The 20733-nt window shown below is 42.0% G+C and overlaps 1 protein-coding gene across 17 annotated transcripts in view; it reads left to right on the top strand.

Moving 5' to 3' along the window:
- Positions 1-10588: 10588 nt before the first annotated feature.
- ZNF248 (zinc finger protein 248) overlaps positions 10589-20733 on the top strand; it is a 57908-nt gene continuing 47763 nt past the window's right edge. For 2 of the 17 annotated variants that reach the window (XM_054660999.2, XM_009458281.5), the window contains exons 1-2: positions 11060-11509; positions 12290-12399. In XM_054660999.2, the coding sequence (XP_054516974.1) occupies positions 12385-12399 (15 nt within the window). In that variant the 5' untranslated portion in view covers positions 11060-11509; positions 12290-12384. Of the gene's footprint in view, positions 10690-10910; positions 10930-11011; positions 11781-12162; positions 12400-20733 lie in introns of those variants that run through there. The other 15 variants (XM_003312507.6, XM_009458286.4, XM_009458285.5 and 12 more) reach the window with 15 other exon arrangements.

Genomic DNA, 20733 nt, shown 5'->3' with positions numbered 1-20733 from the left:
TTATCCAGAAAAAAAAAAAAAAAAAAACAAGACTAACTGAAAGCCATTTACATGGGCTCTAGTAACATGGTCCCTAAAAAACTTCATTAATTCAGTGTGGCTGAGTACCTTGCTTTTTGCTTTCACTAAAGAATAATTACAGGTGTTTATTTCATGGTTGCCACCAGAAGGCTGTCCATCATTGTATAAAAAGCAAAAGAAAGGCCAGGCACGGTGGCTCACACCTGTAATCTCAGCACTTTGGGAGGCCGAGGTGGGCAGAGCACGAGGTCAGGAGCTCAAGACCAGCCTGGCCAGCATGGTGAAACCCCATCTCTTCTAAAAATACAAAAAATCAGCCAGGCACTGTGGCACTCACCTGTCGTCCCAGTTACTCAGCAGGCTGAGGCAGGAGAATCGCTTGAACCCTGGAGACGGAGGTTGCAGTGAGCTGTGATCGTGCCACTGCACTCCAGCCTGGGCGACAGAGTGAGACTCTGTCTCAAAAAAAAAGGAAAAAAAAAAAAAGGAAAAAAAATATATTTTTTCAGCTTTTAGTATCAGTCTTCACATATGTACCAAAAGGAACCAGGTAGCATCATTCTCATCAGCAATGAAAGCCATTAACAGATCATCTCTCTTTGCCATAGTTACCAGAAAGGTCAGAAATATTTGCAATTCAAATCTCATAACTAACTCCACATGATGTGTGTGTGTATATATATCAATATATACACATATATAGATATATACACATATATACAGATATCAATACCTGTGTATGTGTATATATATATTGCATATATATATACAATATACACACAGATAGGTGTATATATACACATATATACATACACATATATATGTGACATATATACGCCAACTTTGCCCTTCTGATCTGCTATTCCAATGCTATTGGCCTATAGACCTGAACCCTAGCATCATCGCTAGGGTTAATCTTGTTAAAAATGAAAATTCTCAGGCCCTGTTCTGTTTTAATAAACTTTCCAGGTTACTTTTATGCACACTGACATTTGAGAATCATTGTGTTAACCCTGTTTCTTTGAAGTTCATTGTATCTATTTCGACTTTTCCAATTTGAGTATAAGGGTCAACCTGCTAAGATCCACTGTAAAGCAAAGTACAGAATTACTTCATCAACTCACATAGGATTTCTTCATTTTCTGCTGATCCTGGAATAATGTAGAAATCTCTGAAGGTTTACCTGGGATAAAAAAAAAATGAAGCAAGTCAGTAGAAATATGAAATGCTTTGGATTTGCCTACTTAAAAAACTGCAAACATCACTGGGCGGGGGGTAGGCGGGGTGGTAAAACGTCTCTCTGTGGGAGAACATCCCTTTCAACCTGGAGAAGAGGCAGGAAGAAACCCATCAAGATGCACCCACGTGTATATTGGTGACAGTTATATGATCACATGGAGCTTGGATGTGTCCTTTTTTTTTTTTTTACTGAGTGGATATAACTGTTTTCGGCTGATTTTTTAAAACATGTGTACCACTTTGTGTTCTCAAAGAAATAAAACAATTATAACAAAAATGATTAAACAAATCACAACACACTAAATGCAGTAAAGCTATGTAAGCCTTCATCAGAAGTTTCATCGAACACGGATTTTTTTTTCCTCGTTTTACTCCTTAAGTTAAAAGAACTCAACCAAAGCTATGAAAGAAGGATTGGAGGCACTTTAAGGTAAGGTCACTTAAGCTGTTTTTCTACAGTATATGTAGTTTCTCAAAAGACTGCCTTTTAAAGATGTCTGTTTTAACGGTGATAATGTGATTAGCACCGGCCTGGGTGTGAGGAGACTCAACGTCTACTCTCAGCTCTGCCACTAACACAAAGCCAGGGAAATTCACTTACACTCTCAGGGCCAATTTTTCCCAAGCTCAAACAAGACAAACAGAAAACCTTTCTTGTACTACTGTCGTACAATGTCAGAAGAAAGGAATTCATCAGCACATCTTTAGATGCCAGATTCATGGAGTGCAAAGATTTTGGGATCTGGGAAGAGGGAGTGAAAAAAGAGTGGGGGCTATACTGGGATTGGTGAAGACAGAATATACTCAGCTCTAGCTCTAAAACCACTTTACCCACAGCACATCTCCCAAACTCCTCCAGTGAAGCTATATTTCCTGCATGGCCTAACCCTCCTTTATTCCTCTCAGCCCACTTTCCTACTCTCTTTTGAAATCTGGTGCAGATCTTCTCTGTGGCGTGTCTTCTGGATGTGGCAACATCATCCAAATCTTACTTATTCTGAGCCTTGTGTGCAAATCTAGTATCTGCTCCTTTCTGGGAGCTATTGCCTCTGCTCAGAAACTCCGATTTGGAGTGGTTCTTTTCCACATGGATCTTGTTCCTCAAGATGTCTTATTTCACATGAAAGGGTCGTGATTGAGCAATCTAGGGGGTACGTGACAGGGGCTTCATGCACCAGTAGTCAGAGTGAAACAGAACAGAGCAGGGAGTTTCACAGTGTTCTTCCACACAATGTCTGGAATCTATGGATAACATCGGTTGCTAAGTCATGAGTTGATTTTTAACTACTTGGTTTAGGCCAGGCAGGCCCAGGCCTGGTTTCAGGTCTGGTTTTGGGTCTGGTGCCTGGCGCCGGGCTGCCTGCCTTTGGTTTCACTTCCTTGTTTTTTTCTTAAAACAGGTACTGAGTATAAAACAATATAAAACAATATGAGAGGGTCTCTCTCTCTCTTCCCTCACCATGATCCAATCACTTCCCAATAGGCCCCACTTCCAACATTCGGGGTTACAATTCAACAGGAGATTTGGTGGGGACACAGATCCAAACCATATTCCCAGTCAAAAGTATATTGCGAAAAATAAAAGAAATGAAGATATTTAAAATATCACATAATATACCATTATGACATCTAAGACTGGAAATCATTTTAAAAGTTATATGAAAAGCTTAATTTAAATACTAGGAAATATTCAAGCTTGATGTAGATGTGGGAAAAAATGTTTACTTCTATCAAATTGTATTAAGTTGTATAAACTTTCTAGAAGCTTCTTTGTGTCATACTTCAAAATGAGAATATTCTTTAGCAATCTTACAGTTAAAATAATCCCAATAAAATAATTGTCAAGTGATTCTATACATTAGTCAGTTGTCAGAGAAAAGGCTTACATAAATATGAAGGCTTCCTTGGTTCAAAAATCTGCAGGGTAGGCCAGCAGGGAAGAGTTGCAGTCTGAGTCACAGTGCAGTCCACTGGCAGAATGCTCTCTTGCTTAGGGGAGGTCAGTCTTTGTTAATCTTTTCTATTCAACGTTCACCAATTTAAATGTTAATTTTATCCAAAAACACCTTCACAGAAACATCCAGACTAATGTTGACCAACTATCTGAACACTGTGGTCTAACGAAATTAATACATAAAATTAACCATCACATATACCTTGCAAATGAGTTCATAACAACAAACAATTGAAAGCAATGCAAAGACAAATTATGATAGAGCAGTAGATCACCATTAAAAGTATGGATGTGGATGTACTAACTTACAGTTGCGGGTGGTTTTCCACAGCATGTTTTAAAATCAAAATTGTAAGTTCAAACAAGAATATGTAAGGCAGGCTGGGTGCAGTGGCTCACACCTGTAATCCCAGCACTTTGGGAGGCTGAGGTGGGCAGATCATGAGGTCAGGAGTTCAAGACTAGACTGGCCAACATGGTGAAACCCCGTCTCTACTAAAAATACAAAAAATTAGCCAGGTGTTATGGTGTGTGCCTGTAATCCCAGCTACTTGGGAGGCTGAGGCAGGAAAATTGCTTGAACCTGGGAGGTGGAGGTTGCAGTGAGCCAAGATCGCGCCATTGCACTCCAGCCTGGGTGACAGAGCGAGACTCTGTCTCAAAAAAAAAAAAAGAAAAAAAAAAAGACTAGGTGTGGTGGCTCATGCCTGTAATCCCAGCACTTTGGGAGGCCGAGGCGGGCGGATCACCTGAAGTCAGGAGTTCAAGGCCAGCCTGACCAATATGGTGAAACCCCGTCTCTACTAAAAATACAAAAATTAGCCAGACATGTTGGTGCACACCTGTAATCCCAGCTACTTGGTAGGCTGAGGCAGGAGAATCGCTTGAACCCAGGAGGTGGAGGTTGCAGTGAGCCGATATCACACCACTGCATTCCAGCCTAGGGGACAGAGCGAGACTCCATGTCAAAAAAAAAAAAGTAGCCATGAAGCTCCTTTGAGACTTTGCTTAGAAATTTTAAGTTCAGGAGTTCGAGACCAGCCTGGCCAGCCTGGCCAACATGGTGAAACCCCGTTTCTACTAAAAATACAAAAAATTAGCCAGGTGTGGTGGTGGCTGCCTGTAATCCCAGCTACTCGGGAAGCTGAGGGAGGAGAATCACTTGAACACGGGAAACGGAGGTTGCAGTGAGCCAATATCATGCCACTGTACTCCAGCCTGGGCAACAAGAGCAAAACTCCAACTCCAGAAAAAAAAGAAATTTCTTCCACCAGATATCCTAGTTTATTACTCTAAAATTCTGCCTTTCATAAAGGCCTTAGGCACAAACACAATTCAGTCAAATTCTTTGCCACTTTGTAACAGGATAGCCTTTGCTCCAGTTTCTAATAAGATATTCTTCATTACTGTCTGATACCTCATCATAAAGGCCTTTACCATCCATATTTCTAACAGCATTCTGGTCATGAACATTTAAGTAATCTCTAGGAAGACTCAGACTTTCCCTGTATCTATTCTTATATTCTGCGCCCTCACCAGAATTACCCTTAATGTTCGTTTCATAGCAACATAGACTTTTCTAACCTCTCTGCCAATTCTTCTGTCTACCCACTACCCACTTCCGAAGCTGCTTCCACATATTTTGGTATTTGTTATAGCAACACCCCACTCTCTAGCACCAAATATTCTGTCTTAGTCCATTTCATACTTCTATAACATAATACCACAGACTTGGTGTATTGCACTGTTCTTGCATTGCAATACATAAATACCTGAGACTGGATAATTTATAAGAAAAGAGATTTCATTGGCCCACAGTTCTCCAGGGCTTTACAGGAAGCATAGTACCTGCATCTGCTTCTATGGAAATCTCAGGAAACTTACAATCATGGCAGAAGGTGAAGTGGGAATAGGCATGTCACATGGTGAAAGCAGGAGCAAAAGAGAGAGAGTTGAGGGAGAGGTACCACACACTCTTACACAGCCGGATGTCATGAGAGCTCACTCATTATTGCAAGAACAGCACCAAACCATGAGAGGTCCGCCCCCCATGACCCCAACATATCCCACCAGGACCCACCTCCAACAATGGGGATTATATTTCAATGTGAGATTTGGGTGGGGACAAATATCCAAACTACATCACTGGGTAATTTATAATGAACAGAAATTTATGTGGCTCATGGTTCTGGATACTGGGAAGTCCAAGATCAAGGGGCTGCATCTTGTGAGGGCCTTCTTGCTGCAACATAACATTGCAGAATAAGCACATGGTGAGACAGGAAAGGAGGCTGAACTCATCTTTTTGAAAGGAACCTACTACCAAGTTAATGGTCTTAATCCAGTCATGAGGGCCCTGCCTCTAATTATCTATAATAGGTCCCATCTCTCAGTACTGTTGCATTGGAGATGAAGTTTCCAACACATGAGCTTTGGAGAACACATCCAAACCGTAGCACACAGATCAATGGAATAAATAGAAAGCACAGGAATAAACCCGCACAAATGTGGTCATTTGATTTTTGACACAGGTGCAAAGACAATTCAGTAGAGAAAGGATAGTCTTTTTAACAAATGGTACTGGAACATTTAAACATACATATGCAGGCTGGGCGCGGTGGCTCATGCCTGTAATCCCAGCACTTTGGGAGGCCGAGGCAGGCGGATCATGAGGTCAGGGGTTCAAGATAAGCCTGGCCAAAATGGTGAAACCCCGTCTCTACCAAAAATACAAAACTTAGCTGGGTGTGGTGGCATGCGCCTGTAATCCCAGCTACTCCGGAGGCTGAGACAGGAGAATCGCTTAAACCTGGGAGGTGGAGGTTGCAGTGAGTCGAGATCGCACCACTGCACTCCTGGGTGACAAGAGTGAAACTCTGTCTCAGAAAAAAAAAAAAAAAAAAAAAGAAAGAAAGAAAAGAAAAATACACATGCAAAGAAACAAGCAAACAAGAATATTGACTTATATTTCAATGTCGTAAAAAATTATCTCAAAATGGATTATAGGCTTAAATACACTTAAAATTCTACAACTTATAGATAAATATGTAGGAGAAAGTCTTTGTGGCCTTGATTAGGCAAAGAGTTTTTAAATTGTATACAAACATCACAATTTATAAAAAAAAATTACTAAATTGGACTTTATTAAAATTGAAACTTCTTGCTCTGTGAGAAGATACTGTGTAGAGAAAAAAAGGGAATGAAGGTTGGGTGCAGTGGCTCACACCTGTAATCCCAGCACTTTGGGAGGCTGAGGCGGGTGGATCACCTAAGGTCAGGAGTTTGAGACCAGCCTGGCCAATATGGTGAAATTCCGTCCCTACTAAAAGTACAAAAATTAGCCGGGCATGGTCGCAGGTGCCTGTAATCCCAGCTACTCACGAGGCTGAGGCAGGAGAACAACTTGAACCCGGGAGGCGGAGGTTTGCAGTAGGACGAGATTGCGCCACTGCACTCTAGCCTGGGTGATGACAGTGAGATTCTGTCTCAACAACAACAACAACAACAACAACAACGACAACAAAATGCAACCATTTGTCTTTTACCTACCTTTGACCTGGAAGCACCCTCCCTGCTTTCAGTTGTCCCGCTTTTGCCGCCTTTTTGGACGGAACCAATGTTCATTTTACATATGTTGATTGATGTCTCATGTTTCCCTGAAATGTATAAAACCAAGCTGTGCTCCAACCATCTTGGGCACATGTCAGGACCTTCTGAGGCTGTGTCACAGGCCTGCATCCTCAACCTTGGCAAAACAAACTTTCTTTTTCTTTTTAAGACAGAGTGTCAGGCTGGTCTTGAACTCCTGACCTCATGATCCACCTGCCTTGGCTTCCCAAAGTGCTGGGATTACAGGCGTGAGCCACAGCGCCCGGCCGCAAAACAAACTTTCTAATAACTGAGACCTGTCTCAAGTTTTCAGAGTTCACACAAGAAATCACCATTTGGAACACCACAGTAGTAATGGTTGCAGCCAAGATCCACCAATGATAACTAAAATCAGTGGAAAAGTAGAAATAGGGTATTTGCATAGTCTCAAAGAATCTCTCCCTGAATTTACTAATCAGTGTGGTAATTTAAAAATATAACCACAAATTTAAAATGGAGCTTATTTCCTTTCCCCTTGAGTGTGGGCTGGACATGTAGACCCACTTCTATATATAGACTGGAAAGGGAAAAATAGGAAGGGAAAAATAGGGAGAAACCTATCAGACACCACCTTAACCAAGTGTTAAAAGACAAATTTTAGAAAATTAAGTTTAGCCGAGTTCATTTCAGCAAAGAAAGATTCTTGAATCAGACAATACTCAGAACTAGAAGAGGTTCAGAGAATTCTATAAAGTGGGCAGGGAGTATTTATAGACAGAAAACAGAAGTGCTCTACAGAAACAGCTTGACTGGTTACAGCTCAACTTTGGCCTTATTTGGAAATGGTCTGATTAGTTGGCAGCCTGTAACTGGCTTTAGCTCAGCTTCTGTAACTGGCTGACTCAGCCAGCTATAAAAGTTTAACAAGCTATGCTTTGTTTGTTTACATACCAAGGTAGGTTGCAGTCCTTACATCGGCCCTAAAGGTAGGGAGGCAGCCTCAGGACAAATTTCAGTTAATTTAATACATGTAATCATGGTCAATTAACCAGTAAAAAGTCATGTTGATACCATGCCATCTGATATCACACTATGAGAAAGCCACAACCTGTTTGTGGGGTGCTTCCTAAAAACTCACAACCTCAGTCTAATCAGGAGAATGTTACCATGTGGGTTCTTCTTGGCTGCTGCCTAGAAAAAAGCCAATAAACTGAGAACGACAGGATTGCAGCAGAAAAAGAGTTTAATAATTGCAGGGTGGCCAAGCAAGTATGAGAGATAATTCTCAAATCTGCCTTCCTGAGAATTTGGAGGCTACAGTCTTTCAAGGATGAAAAACTTTGAACCCCTCTAGCCTCCTGCCCATCAGGAGGCTAGAGAATGGGGAATGGTGATTGGCTGGGTCAGGGATGAAATCATAGGGGTGTTGAAACTGTCTTCTTGTGTTGAATCGGTTCTTGAAGGGGGTCACAGGATCAACTGAGTCCATTTTTTGCTATGGGTTACTGGTCCCAGTGGCACCAGTTGGTCCATCAGAATGTAAAGTCTGAAAAATAACTCAAACACTAGTTTTAGGTTTTACAATAGTGACATTATCTATAGTGACAATTGGAGATGTTATAAATCTTGTGACCACTGGCTATGTGACTCTGGAGTAGTAAGCAGTTACAAAAAGGCAGGTTATAAAAGCAAAAACTGGTTAGAGTTTATGCCTGCATCTTACAGAATTTAGGTTCCTACCAAAATTCTAAACTTGTGGACTTCCACTAGTTTTACAAAAATGGTTTTTGTCCCCAAACAAGGAGGGGGTTAGTTTCAGGAAGGGATCATTATCGTTCTTGTTTTAAAGTTAAACTATAGGCTGGGTGTGGTGGCTCATGCCTGTAATCCCAAGCACTTTGGGAAGCCAAGGTGGGAGGACTGAAGTCAAGAGAGTGTGCTTGCATCTTCATAGCAAGGTCATGAAAGACAAGGTAGGAGCAAGAAACTATTACAAACTGGCCAAGGCTAAGACATGACAAGTAAATGTACTGTGATACTGAGAGACAGGACAAGCTGGATTTCCTAGGCCGACTAAGAATCCCTAAGCCTAGCTGAGAAGGTGACTGCATCCACTTTTAAACATGGGGCTTGCACTTAGCTCACACCCGACCAATCAGGTAGTAAAGAGAACTCACTAAAATGCTAATTAGGCAAAAACAGTAGGTAAAGAAATAGCCAATCATCTATTGCCTAAGAGCACAGCGGGAGGGACAATGATCGGGATAGAAACCCAGGCATTGGAGCCGGCAACAGCTACCCACTTTGGGTCCCCTCCCTTTGCATGGGAGCTGTGTTTTCATTCTATTAAATCTTGCAACTGCACTCTCTTCTGGTCCGTGTTTGTTACGGCTTGAGCTGAGCTTTCGCTCGCCGTCCACCGCTGCTGTTTGCGGCCTTCGCAGACCCGCCGCTGACTTCCATCCCTCCGGATCCGGCAGGGTGTCCGCTGTGCTCCTGATCCAGCGAGGTGCCCATTGCTGCTCCCAAGTCGGGCTAAAGGCTTGCCATTGTTCCTGCACAGCTAAGTCCCGGGTTGGTCCTAATCGAGCTGAACACTAGTCACTGGGTTCCACAGTTCTCTTCCGTGACCCACGGCTTCTAATTGAGCTATAACACTCACCACATAGCCCAAAATTCCATTCCTTGTAATCCATGAGGCCAAGAACCCCAGGTCAGAGAACATGAGGCTTGCCCCCATCTCGGAAGCGGCCCACCACCATCTTGGGAGCTCTGGGAGCAAGGACCCCCGGTGACAATATCCTTGATTGGTTGCTGGAACAGAAAAAGGGCATTAGTGGAAGAACTGCTTAAGTCTGAATAAACTCTGCAGTTCAGTTAATAGTACTTGTACCTATGTTATTTTCTTAGTTTTGATAAATATACCATGGTCATGTAAAATACTAACACTAGTGGAATCTGGGTGAAAGGCATATAGGAACTATTTTGCAACTCTTCTGTAAATCTGAAATTATGAGCAAATGAAAAGTTTAAAAAAGTGGACAATGACCCAGGAGTTGATTTTTTAAATGAAAAGCTGTAACACACGCACATGCTCATAGTGTGCTGAAAATGCCAGATGTGCACGTAAAAGAATGTACGTGTAGTGTAGTTCTGGGTAAAGTATGGTTGGTTTTGGGAAATGAGTGCGTGCTTTCTTCTTCAAATTTGTTACTCAAACGGCTTTTTTTTTTTTAAACATATGAACAATTTTATGTTTGGGTCTTGAACTGCTGGCTTCTGTTTTTCCTTATTCCAGAGAATAACCGTACTGGTCACAGATTTTAGTTTTCTCTTCCAGTCTTTCAGTTAAACGTTACCATGCATGTTCGTGAATGAATTCAAGCACACCTTTCCTTCTCTTGGCTTGTGTCTAAAAGGCACATTGATTTGATCCACAACCTCTGGGGACACTGACAGAATCCTTGTTCCAAGCAGGAGTGGGTAACTGAGACAGCAATCTCTCAACCCACTATACAAGGCTGTTTTGCAGGAGAGCCTTATGATGACCAGCATGATATATAATTGTGAGAAATATACTGAACAATTTATGTGTCAGACACCAGTTTAAGTGCTTTTACAACGTAAGCGCCTCCAGTTCTCATAAAACCCCTGCTAGGTAGGCACTATCAGCCTCATTTTACAACTGAGCGGTGCGGCCAGAGCAGACAGGCACCGTCTAGCGCCGCTTCCAAGCCCCGCATCGCATCCACCAGCCTAACTCGGGCGCTCGGCCTCTCCCTCTGCGCATGTGCATCCCCGCCTCCCGCTCCAGGCGAGTCCTTCCCTGGACTCCAGTCCCTTGTGGGAAACAATCCCTCGCCTCCGGAGGCGGCGAGGAGCGGCGGGTGAGCCCCGGAGCACTGGGCGAGGGCCAGGGGGTCCCCGCGCTGCCCCGAAGGCGGGCGGGCGGCGGCTAGACCTCGGCGGTGGGGAGGGACCCCTGGCGCCTGCGGCGACGGTGGGACGAGGGCGTCTCTGTCAGAAGGGGATGAGGTCTGGCGTGGGAACGCGAGTTCCGGGGCTCCCGGGGGTCCGTATGCGTCCAGTCCCTGCGCCTGGCGCTCAGCAAAGTCCTGTAGCACGGGGTAGGCAATGCGCACTGGCCCGAAGGGGAGGGAACAGGCTGCGGGGAGGGGACAGCACGCGCGTGCGTAGCGTGTGACGTTTGCCGTGCGCGTGCGCATGGCGTTTGATGTGTGCGTGTGCGCTTTTTGTGCCCTGGGCCGGCGGGGAGGAGGCGGGACTGCGGGGGAGAGCGACTGCGCCAGGTCCGCGACAAATGAATTAGACACAATTATCCACGGGAGACTCGGTTTTCCTCTCTGTAAATTACAGATATTAGGAATACTTGCCGCCTGGGGTTGTTTTGAGCACTTTCATTGTTTAGGTGCTGTATTTATTGGGTGTGCGTTCCCTGGGAGAGCCCGAGGGAGACGGCTCCTGCACCGGCCCCAAGGGCCTCTCTGCTCCTGGAGTGCAGGAGCGAAGGGGCTGGCCTAGCTGACCACCAGGGCCCCTTCTGGCTCTGACCGCCCTCCTATCCCAAGTAATTATTTACACGTTTCGCGTTCGCTTATGTATTATGTGTAATCATGGCACAGTATCCTGAAGCCGTCGGAGTCTGTGTGCTGGTGCAAGGTCTGGGACAAATTTAAGAAGAGAGAGGTGAGCTGGAGCTGAGGGGTGGGCGCGCAGGCTAACAGGAACGTCACCTCTGGAGAGTCTGAGGGCAGGGACGGGTGAAAGGCTCACGGCCACAGCGAAAGAAATGCTGTTATCACCCCTCCGCGAACACCGGGTACATCCAGATGAGCTGCTGAGCTTCCTCCTCTCTTGGCCTGATATCCCCGCCGGATGGTAGTGCAGGCAGGTCATACTTGGGTTATCTGTTTTGACCTTATTTGAAAGATGGAAAAACAAAATTGAGTTTGAGGAGGTGAGTAGTTCAGATCTTGTCATTCGTTAGAGGCAGAACTGAGATTAGAAGTCAAGTCTGCAGTTTCCCGAGCCACTGCTGCCCATTTTGTTACTCTATATCACAGTTTCTCATTAAAAGATCCTTTTGAGGAATTGTTAGCAAGTTAGAACAAACATTTTAAAACTTGCATTTAACATCCTATCCCTTTTTTTTAGAGATCTTTTGCATTATCTAACCTCAGGGCATTAATGGTGTTAACAGGTAAATAGATAAACAATATGGCCTGAGTTTTTTTTTTTCCCTACAAGGAATTTTGACAAACCCATAGTGTTTTTTCCTTCAGATTACTGTTAACTTGTTAAACTCATCTTTTCATGTTTTTAATTTTTCTGTGTCACAGAACCTAAATTGGTAATAAATCAATAAGAAATATTTACATTCACTCAGTGAAAAGTGTCATGTCTGAGCTCAGCATATATCGGAGCCACACATGGACACGTAAGTATCTTGTGTGTGGACCTGTATAGGCAGGTGAATCTCCGAACTGCAAGGCCGGCGAAGGCTCTCCTGACATTCTTCCTTTCTAATCCTTCAGCTCTCCCTCCTCCACTAAGAGCGGAAAATGAACAAATCCCAGGTGAGATTCTTGTTTCTTTATTCCCAGTTTGTTTAAAAATGGATTTCTGAAGTTTATAAGGGTTTATGTTTTGAAAATGGAAAAATAGAAATAGGCAAAAATTGACATTAAGGGAAATAAAACTGAAGTAGCAAATCCAAAATAGTGCAGTTGGCAAATTAGATGCAGGATTTTTAATTTTGCAGAATTATCCAAGTTATTGTAATGTTATCTCTAATTGTTCTAATAACAATTCTGAAATAAATGCAGTAAATTGTCTATAAGTATTTCTTTGTAGAAACAAAGAACACAGTTACAGAGCAGAACTCAGTGCATATGCTTTTCAGGAGAACAAACGCTGAGGTTTGATGGTCCTGTTTGATCCAGGAATAAAACCTTGACGATGTGGAGGAATGGAGGGACTGCATGTCCTCAAAACAGTTTTCCCTAACTGTTTGTGTCAGCTCGTTCTTATTTCTAGGTTGAATCACTGACAGTTCCGACTTGTTTCTGTGTTTCTCATTTATGTTTCAATCTGATGAATGCAACCTTATTCCCTCACCTAAACTCACCTGAATCAGTTCTGGCAAAGGCCACCAAATCATAGTCAAGGCTAGTGCATGTTTTTGCCTTTGCATTACTTGCCTGGTCTGCTGCATATATTGTTAACCATGGTCTTTGTTTGGAGAGTCTCCTCTGTTGGTGTCTGTAATGCCACCCTCTGAGCTGTCCTTTCCTAACTTTGATTCCCTCCCTAGTCCTCATGAAGGCATCTTTTCTTTTTGCTCCAGGCATTGCTTATGCGTGCGTTTCCATCCTTAGCCTACTTAGGTTCTTCTCGGTCTGTTTTTCCTGACTGGTTTCATTTTTTTTTTCCTTAATAAAGTGCTTTTGAATTAATAATACATTAATGTAATAATACATTACTTTTACTTTTTTAAAAGTATAAGTGATAACAAAAGATGTACATATATATTCACACTCCCTTCCTCTGTTCATGCAGTTTCTCCAGGTAGGGTGACATTTAATCATTCAAACCGAGACATTTTCACCGAGAGTGAAAGAGGTTCTATAAATAATTATGCTGAGACAACTGGCATATATTGGGACAGTCCCAGACATACTGGAATGTATGGTCAACCTACCAAAGATGTCTATTTTTTTTCTAGTTTTTGGTTTACTTTGCCAGTGTTTCTTTATCCAGTTTAAAGAAAATATGTATGTATATTCTTATTTGCTTCCTCAGTTTACTTAAAAAGGAATCTGTTATCTCTAGGGCTTATCAAACTTATATGTGATTGTGCATTCCTGGCATCTTTTTAACATGCAGGTTCTGATTTAGTAGCTGTGGATGGGGTCCTTTATTCTGAAGTTCTGATAAACCTCCAGCTGAAGCTGATTCTGATGGTTGACTTACACACTATTTTCCATTATTCCTTTTTCACTTAACAGCATACAGATGTTTCTCTGACAGAACATGAATAGCATTTTCTCTCTTTGTCACAATTGCCTAGTAATTCAAGTCCATAGTTCATTAAACTACTTCCAGCTGTTTGCTATGACAAACCATGTGGTAATGAATAACCTTGTACATTTATAATTTTGTGTGTATATGTTTATATATTAGATGAATTCCCAGAACTTGATCAGCTTAGTGGGAATGCCTGTCCTAGAGATAGTATTATTTTGTTTTCCCATTGGCAATGCATGGGAATGCTTATTTCTTCACAGCTCCTCCCATAGAATATGTGGTTCAACTTTTGGATTTGGGGCAACCGATAGGTAAAAAGTGGTATTTCATATAGTTTGCATCTGCGATTTTCTTCACTGAGTGAGGTTGAATACCTTTTCGTGTGTCTAAGGGTGTCTTATATTTATTTTTCTATGAACTTAACTGTTAGTATCTTTTGCCTATTTTTCTTTTGGGTTTTCTGGTCTTTTTTCCCCCCAGTGTCTTTTACCCCTGTGTATTATATGAGTTGCAAGCCATTATTTTTTGGTATATCATTTGTCTTTTGATAATTGTTCATGGTGTTTTTCCCTATGCAGAAATATTTGGTTATTTTTGTTGTCCAGTTTATTAATCTTTTCCTTATGGTTTTGGACTGATAGCATTTGGAGACATAGTTAGAAAGTCCTTCCCACTTGATTATAAAGAATCTGCCCATGTATTCTAATACTTTTATGCATTTTATGTTTAAATCTTTAATCCATTTGGAGTTTACTTGTATGTAGAAACTTAATTAAATTACTACAGTATCATTCCATTTACTCCACCCCCCGATGTGTGCTGTTGTTTTGATGCTTTCTTCTCCTTGTGTTCTGAACCCCACAAGGTATCTTTAGTATTACGACTTTAGAGAGTGGGTAGGCTTTCGTATTTACTGAAATAATTGCCCTTTACTGTGCTTTTTCTTCCCTTTTGCAATATCATGCTTCATCTACAGTTATTTGCCTTTACCCCAAAGAAGTTTTATTGTTTCTTGTGCAGATCTTTTGGTGACAGATTCGTCATTTTTTTTTGTTTAAAGATGTCTGTATTTCTTCATTTTGAAGGATATTTTCACTAAAGACAGAATTCTGGAGTGAGAGCTTTTTTTTTCTTTTCTTTTTAGCACTTTAAAAATACCATTCCGGTGGCCGGGCACCGTGGCTCCTGCCTGTAATCCCAGCACTTTGGGAGGCCGAGGTGGGTGGATTACCTGAGGTCGGGAGTTCGCGACCAGCCTGACCAACATGGAGAAACCCCGTCTCTACTAAAAATACAAAAAAATTAGCCGGGCATGGTGGCGGGCGCCTGTAGTCCCAGCTACTCGGGAGGCTGAGGCAGGAGAATGGAGTGAACCTGGGAGGAAGAGCTTGCAGTGAGTGGAGATTGCGCCACCACATTCCAGCCTGGGCGACAGAGACTCCGTCTCGAAAAGAAAACAAAAAACCATTCCGATGACTTCTGGATTGTTGTTGTTTTTGTCTTAAATCATCCTCCCCCTTGAAGGCAATTGATCTTTTTTCCTCTGGTTGGTTATGAGATTTTCTCTTTTCTTTTGGTTTTCAGCAATTATTACTTAATATAACTTGGTTTGGTTTTCTCTATATTTATCCTGTAGTATTTTGGCAGGGGTTGATTCTGAGGTATGATATCCTTGTCAGTTTAAAAATTCTCAGCCTTGGCCTGGCACGGTGGCTCACGCCTGTAATCCCAGCACTTTGGGAGGCCAAGGCGGGCAGATCACGAGGTCAAGAGATCGAGGGTGAAACCATGTTTCTAGTATAAAGTACAAAAGTTAGCTGGGTGTGATGGCGCACATCTGTAGTCCCAGCTACTCGGGAGGCTGAGGCAGGAGAATCGCTTGAACCCAGGAGGCAGAGGTTGCAGTGAGCCGAGATCACGCAACTGCACTCCAGCCTGGCAACAGAGCGAGACTCCATCTAAAAAAAAAAAATTATCTGCCTTTTCTTTTCATCAAATATTCTCTACTTTCCTTTTGGTACTGCAGTTACACCTATTAGATCTCTCAGTTCTCTAAATTAAATAAAAACACAAAATGTGTGTACTGTTTCTATATGAAATATATAATTACATATATAAATACATATATTACATATATAAATATATTTTATATATATAACATATATAAATATATATTATATCTATATATCTATATCTATATATAGAGAGAGATAGGGTCTTATTCTGTCACCCAGGCTGGAGTGCAGTGACAAATTAGATTCGTTTATCCACTACAGAATAGCTGAATTACCATGAAGATCTCTCCTGTTGCCCTTTTTATAGCCACACCTACCTCCATCCTGGCCCTGTCATTCCCCAACCCCAGCCAACCCCTACTCCTCCCTAAATTAATCGGCAACCTACTAATCTGTTTCTGTCCTTTCAAGAATGCTACAGAAAAGGAAACATACAACATTAACCTCTTGGGGTTAGCTTTTTTCACTCAGTACAATTCCCTGGTGATTCATCCAGGTTGTATATGTGTCAACAGTTCATTCCTTTTTGTTATTAAGTAGTGGTCCATGGTATGGATATATCACATTTTTTTTTTTTGAGGTGGAGTTTCACTCTTGTTACCCAGGCTAGAGTGCAATGGCAAGATCTCGGCTCACTGCAATCTCCGCCTCCTGAGTTCAAGTGATTCTCCTGCCTCAGACTCCCGAGTAGCTGGGATTACAGGCATGCACCACCACGCCCGGCTAAGTTTGTATTTTTAGTAGAGACAGGGTTTCTCCATGTTGGTCAGGCTGGTCTCAAACTCCCAACCTCAGATGATCCACCCACCTCAGCCTCCCAGAGTGCTGGGAATACAGACGTGAGCCACCGCGCCCGGCTGGATATATCACAGTTTAATCATCCACCTGTTGAAGGACGTCTGGGTTAATTTCCAATTTTGGGCTATGAAAAATAAAACTGCTGTGAACATGCCATTTTATATTTCCGCTAGCCACTGTACGCATGATCCAGTTTCTCTCTATCCTTGCCATCACTTGGTGTTAGCACTGGTTTTTTTTTTTTTTTTTTTGGTCATTCTGATGGGTATATAGTGATTTTTTTTTGTTATTTATTTGCATGAAAGTCTTTTCATGTGTATTTTCTGCCTGTATATTCTCTTCATTGAAATAGTCCTTCGTGTCTTAGAACTGTACTGGAAGAATGGTAATTTTTTTTTTCTTGAACCCCTGTAACAAGAGATAGATTAAGAAGAGAAAAGCAAGTTTATTAACAAGTATGTTTCATATATACATGGGGGACACCCAGAGAATGAGTGTTTCACAAAGAGGTGGCTTTGAATTCCAGCTTATATGGCATCTTCATCAAAGAACAGGAAATTTTTAGAGAAACGTTAAGACAAAGGAAAGGGGCTTGGAATCTCTAAGGCTGGCAACTTGGGGGAAAGCAAATAAATGGCCGATACAGGCTAGTTTGTGAAGCTAATTAATGTAGATTCCCCTGGTACCATCTCTAGGACCATCAGTTCTCAAGTTGTCTTCAGTTGTTAACCTTTGTTCTCCTTGATAGATGGGGAGGCAAGGATACCTTTTGTCTTCGTAAATCCATGTCCTGCTTTTAGGCAGATAGAGACAGGACAGCTTTCTTGTGTCTACTTCTTGCCTTCAGCTCAACAATTCTTCATATTTTGGGGTGGCATATTTCTGGTCTCCCACATTACTATTTTCGAATTGGATTTTTTTTAATGTTTTGAGTTTTAATAGTTTTTTAAATTTTCTAGATAGTAATCCTTTGTCAGATATGTGGTTTGCAAATATTTTCTCCTTGTTGGTAGCTTATCTTTTCAGGGTGTTTCACAGAGCAAAAGTTTTTCACTTTGATAAAGTCCAGTTTGTCAATATTTTGTTACGGATGATGCTTTTGTTATCAAGTCTTAAGAACTCTTGCCTAGCCCTAGGCAAAGATTTTCTCTTTTTTTTTTGTCTAAAAATTATATAGTTTTATATGTTATATTTAAGTACTTCATCTATTTAGAGTTAATTTTTGTGTAAGGTATGAGGTTTAGATTGAGGCTCAGTTTTTGCCTATGGATGTACAATTGCTTGCAGCACCATTTGTTAAAAATTTTTTTTCAACAAATTTGTGAAAATTTTACTGAACTCCTTTTGTACCTTTGTCAGAAATCACTTAAGTATATTTGTGTAGGCCTATTTCTGGGTTATCGTCTATGTTCCATTGGTGTATGTGTCTGTGCCTCTGCTAATACCACGCTATCTTGATGACTGTGACCATATAGTAAGGTTTAATATTGAACACAGTGATTCCTTTTACTTTATTCTTCTTCATAGTTGCTTTAGCTATTCTTAGCACCTATGCCTTTTATATAAGTTTTAGAATAAGCTTGTCTGTGCTTATAAAAATCCTTGTTGGGAGTTTGATAGGAATTTCATCAAGATACTGATTTTAAGGGTAAGATTTTTTTTGACTGACTCTGCTATTTTTTCAGCAAATATCTTTCCTTTCCCTGAAGTTAGCATTTTTTATCTTTCTTAATCTAGTCATTCATTCATTTAGCAACTATTTATGACTGTTCTGTATTACTAAATCTTGTTGAATTGCAAACGCTGTTCAAAGAGAGTTGGTATAGTTTAAATTGCTCACTTGTAATGTGACAGCTATTTAATATACAAGGAGCTTTAGGCTCCCTTAGCTGGGCATTTGGGGTAGAGGAAAACAAGCCTGAGGTGCTTTGTTAGCCTTTTTTTTTTTAAGACAGAGTCTCTTACTCTGTCACCCAGGCTGGAGTGCAGTGGTGTGATCTCAGCTCATTGCAACCTCTGCCCCCCAGGTTCAAGCAATTCTCCTGCCTCAGCCTCCAGAGTAGCTGGGATTACAGGCACCTGCCACCGTGCCTGAGTAATTTTTGTATTTTTAATAGAGACGGGGTTTCACCATCTTGGCCAGGCTGGTCTTGAACTCCTGACCTTGTGATCCACATGCCTTGGCCTTCCAAAGTGTTGGGATTACAGGCGTGAACCACTGCATCCGGCCCCCTGAACTTCTTTATATTTATTTTTATTTCTCTTTTGTACTGTCTTCCATGTTCATTCTATTTCTAAAACATCTTTAAGGGTTCTTTGAAAAAAATTTTTTTTTTGAGACAGAGTCTCATTCTGTTGCCCAGGCTAGAGTGCAGTGGTGTGCTCTCCGTTCATTGCAAGCTCCGCCTCCCGGGTTCACGCCATTCGCCTGCCTCAGCCTCCTGAGTACCTGGGACTACAGGCGCCCTCCACCACACCCGTCTAATTTTTTTTTGTATTTTTAGTAGAAACGGGGTTTCACCTTGTTAGCCAGGCTGGCCTTGAACTCCTGACTTCAGGTGATCCGCCCGCCTTGGCCTCCCAAAGTGCTGGGATTACAAGGCGTGAGCCACTGTGCCCGGCCGTTTCTTTGAAATATTTAAAAAATTTTTCACCATTTGTGAAAATCTTACAATTTAACCATGTTTTTAAATTTCTTTCCTTTTTTTTTTTTCTTTAAAGACAGGATCTCACTCTGTTACCCAGGCTGGAATACAGTGGTGTAGTAGTCAGTAGTCATAGCTGACTGCAGCCGCAAATTCCTGTGCTCAGGTGATCTGCCTTAGTCTTTCAAAGTGCTGGGATTATAGGTGTGAGCCACCATGTCTGGCCTGTTGTTAATTTCTTACTGCTCTTTCTTTCTCCCTGAAGGCTTATCATGGCAGTGTGTTCTTGGTTTATGGAACGAATAGTTTTAAAAATCTGTTTGAAGATATTAGGATTAATTTTCCATTTCTATTTCTTATATTGATTTGGTTTCTTAGCATTCATTTCTAGTCATCTTGGTGAGTATGCTTTATGCTGTTGCTTTTCCTCAAATATCTAGTAAATCTTTATTTTCCATTCATATTTAAAAGTGAAGAACTAGTTTGATCAGCACAGGTAGCTAATGTGAATTCACTCAGCCGTTGAGAAATGTGTCCTCTATTACTGTCTCCCACGGTGGAAAGGCCAATTCAAGGATTGTAGATGAATTGGTAAGGAAACATAATAGGTAAGAAATCCAGCAGGTTTCCTGCCAGAACCTAGAACATCTCCAAGCTGGTGGCTGTGCTTGAAATGGACTTCATGCCTCTGACTTCTGTTTGATCTTACCATTCCGTGTCTTTCAGAAATTACTCAAAATGTTTCTTCTGCTGAGGGGCTCCTTCCCAGGAGTATTCTTTTTTTTTTGAGACGGAGTCTGTCTGGCTCTGTCACCCAGGCTGGAGTGCAGTGGTGTGATCTTGGCTCACTGCAACCTCTGCTTCCCGGGTTCAAGCGATTCTCCTGCCTCAGCCTCCCGAGTAGTTGGGATTACAGGCACTGGCCACCATGAATGGCTAATTTTTGTGTTTTTAGTAGAGACGGGGTTTCCCCATGTTGCCAGGCTGGTCTCGAACTCCTGAGCTCAGGCGATCTGTCCATCTCAGCCTCTCAAAGTGCTCAGATTATAGGCATGAGCCACTGTGCCTGGCTGTATTCTGTTTTTCTTTTTTCTTTTGAGAGGGAGTATCGTTCTGTTGCCCAGGCTGGATGTAGTGCAGTGGCGTGATGTTGACTCACTGCAACTTCCTCCTCCTGGGTTCAAGCGATTCACCTGCCTCAGCCTCCCGAGTAGCTGGGACTGCAGGTGTGTGCCACTATGCGCAGCTAATTTTTTTTTGTATTTTAGTAGAGATGGGTTTTACCACATTGGCTAGGCTGGTCTCAAACTCCTGACCTCAGGTGATTCACCCACCTTGGCCTCCCAAAGTGCTGGGATTACAGGCGTGAGCCACTGTGCCCTGCCTCTTTTATGTTTCTTCACTGATATTTTTGGAGTTAGGATAG

Source organism: Pan troglodytes, chromosome 8, assembly GCF_028858775.2.
Source record: "Pan troglodytes isolate AG18354 chromosome 8, NHGRI_mPanTro3-v2.0_pri, whole genome shotgun sequence".
NCBI classification, from domain to species: Eukaryota; Metazoa; Chordata; class Mammalia; order Primates; family Hominidae; genus Pan; species Pan troglodytes.
The sequence above is the reverse complement of the archived record's forward strand: the minus strand, read 5'-3'. Positions and strand labels throughout refer to the sequence as shown.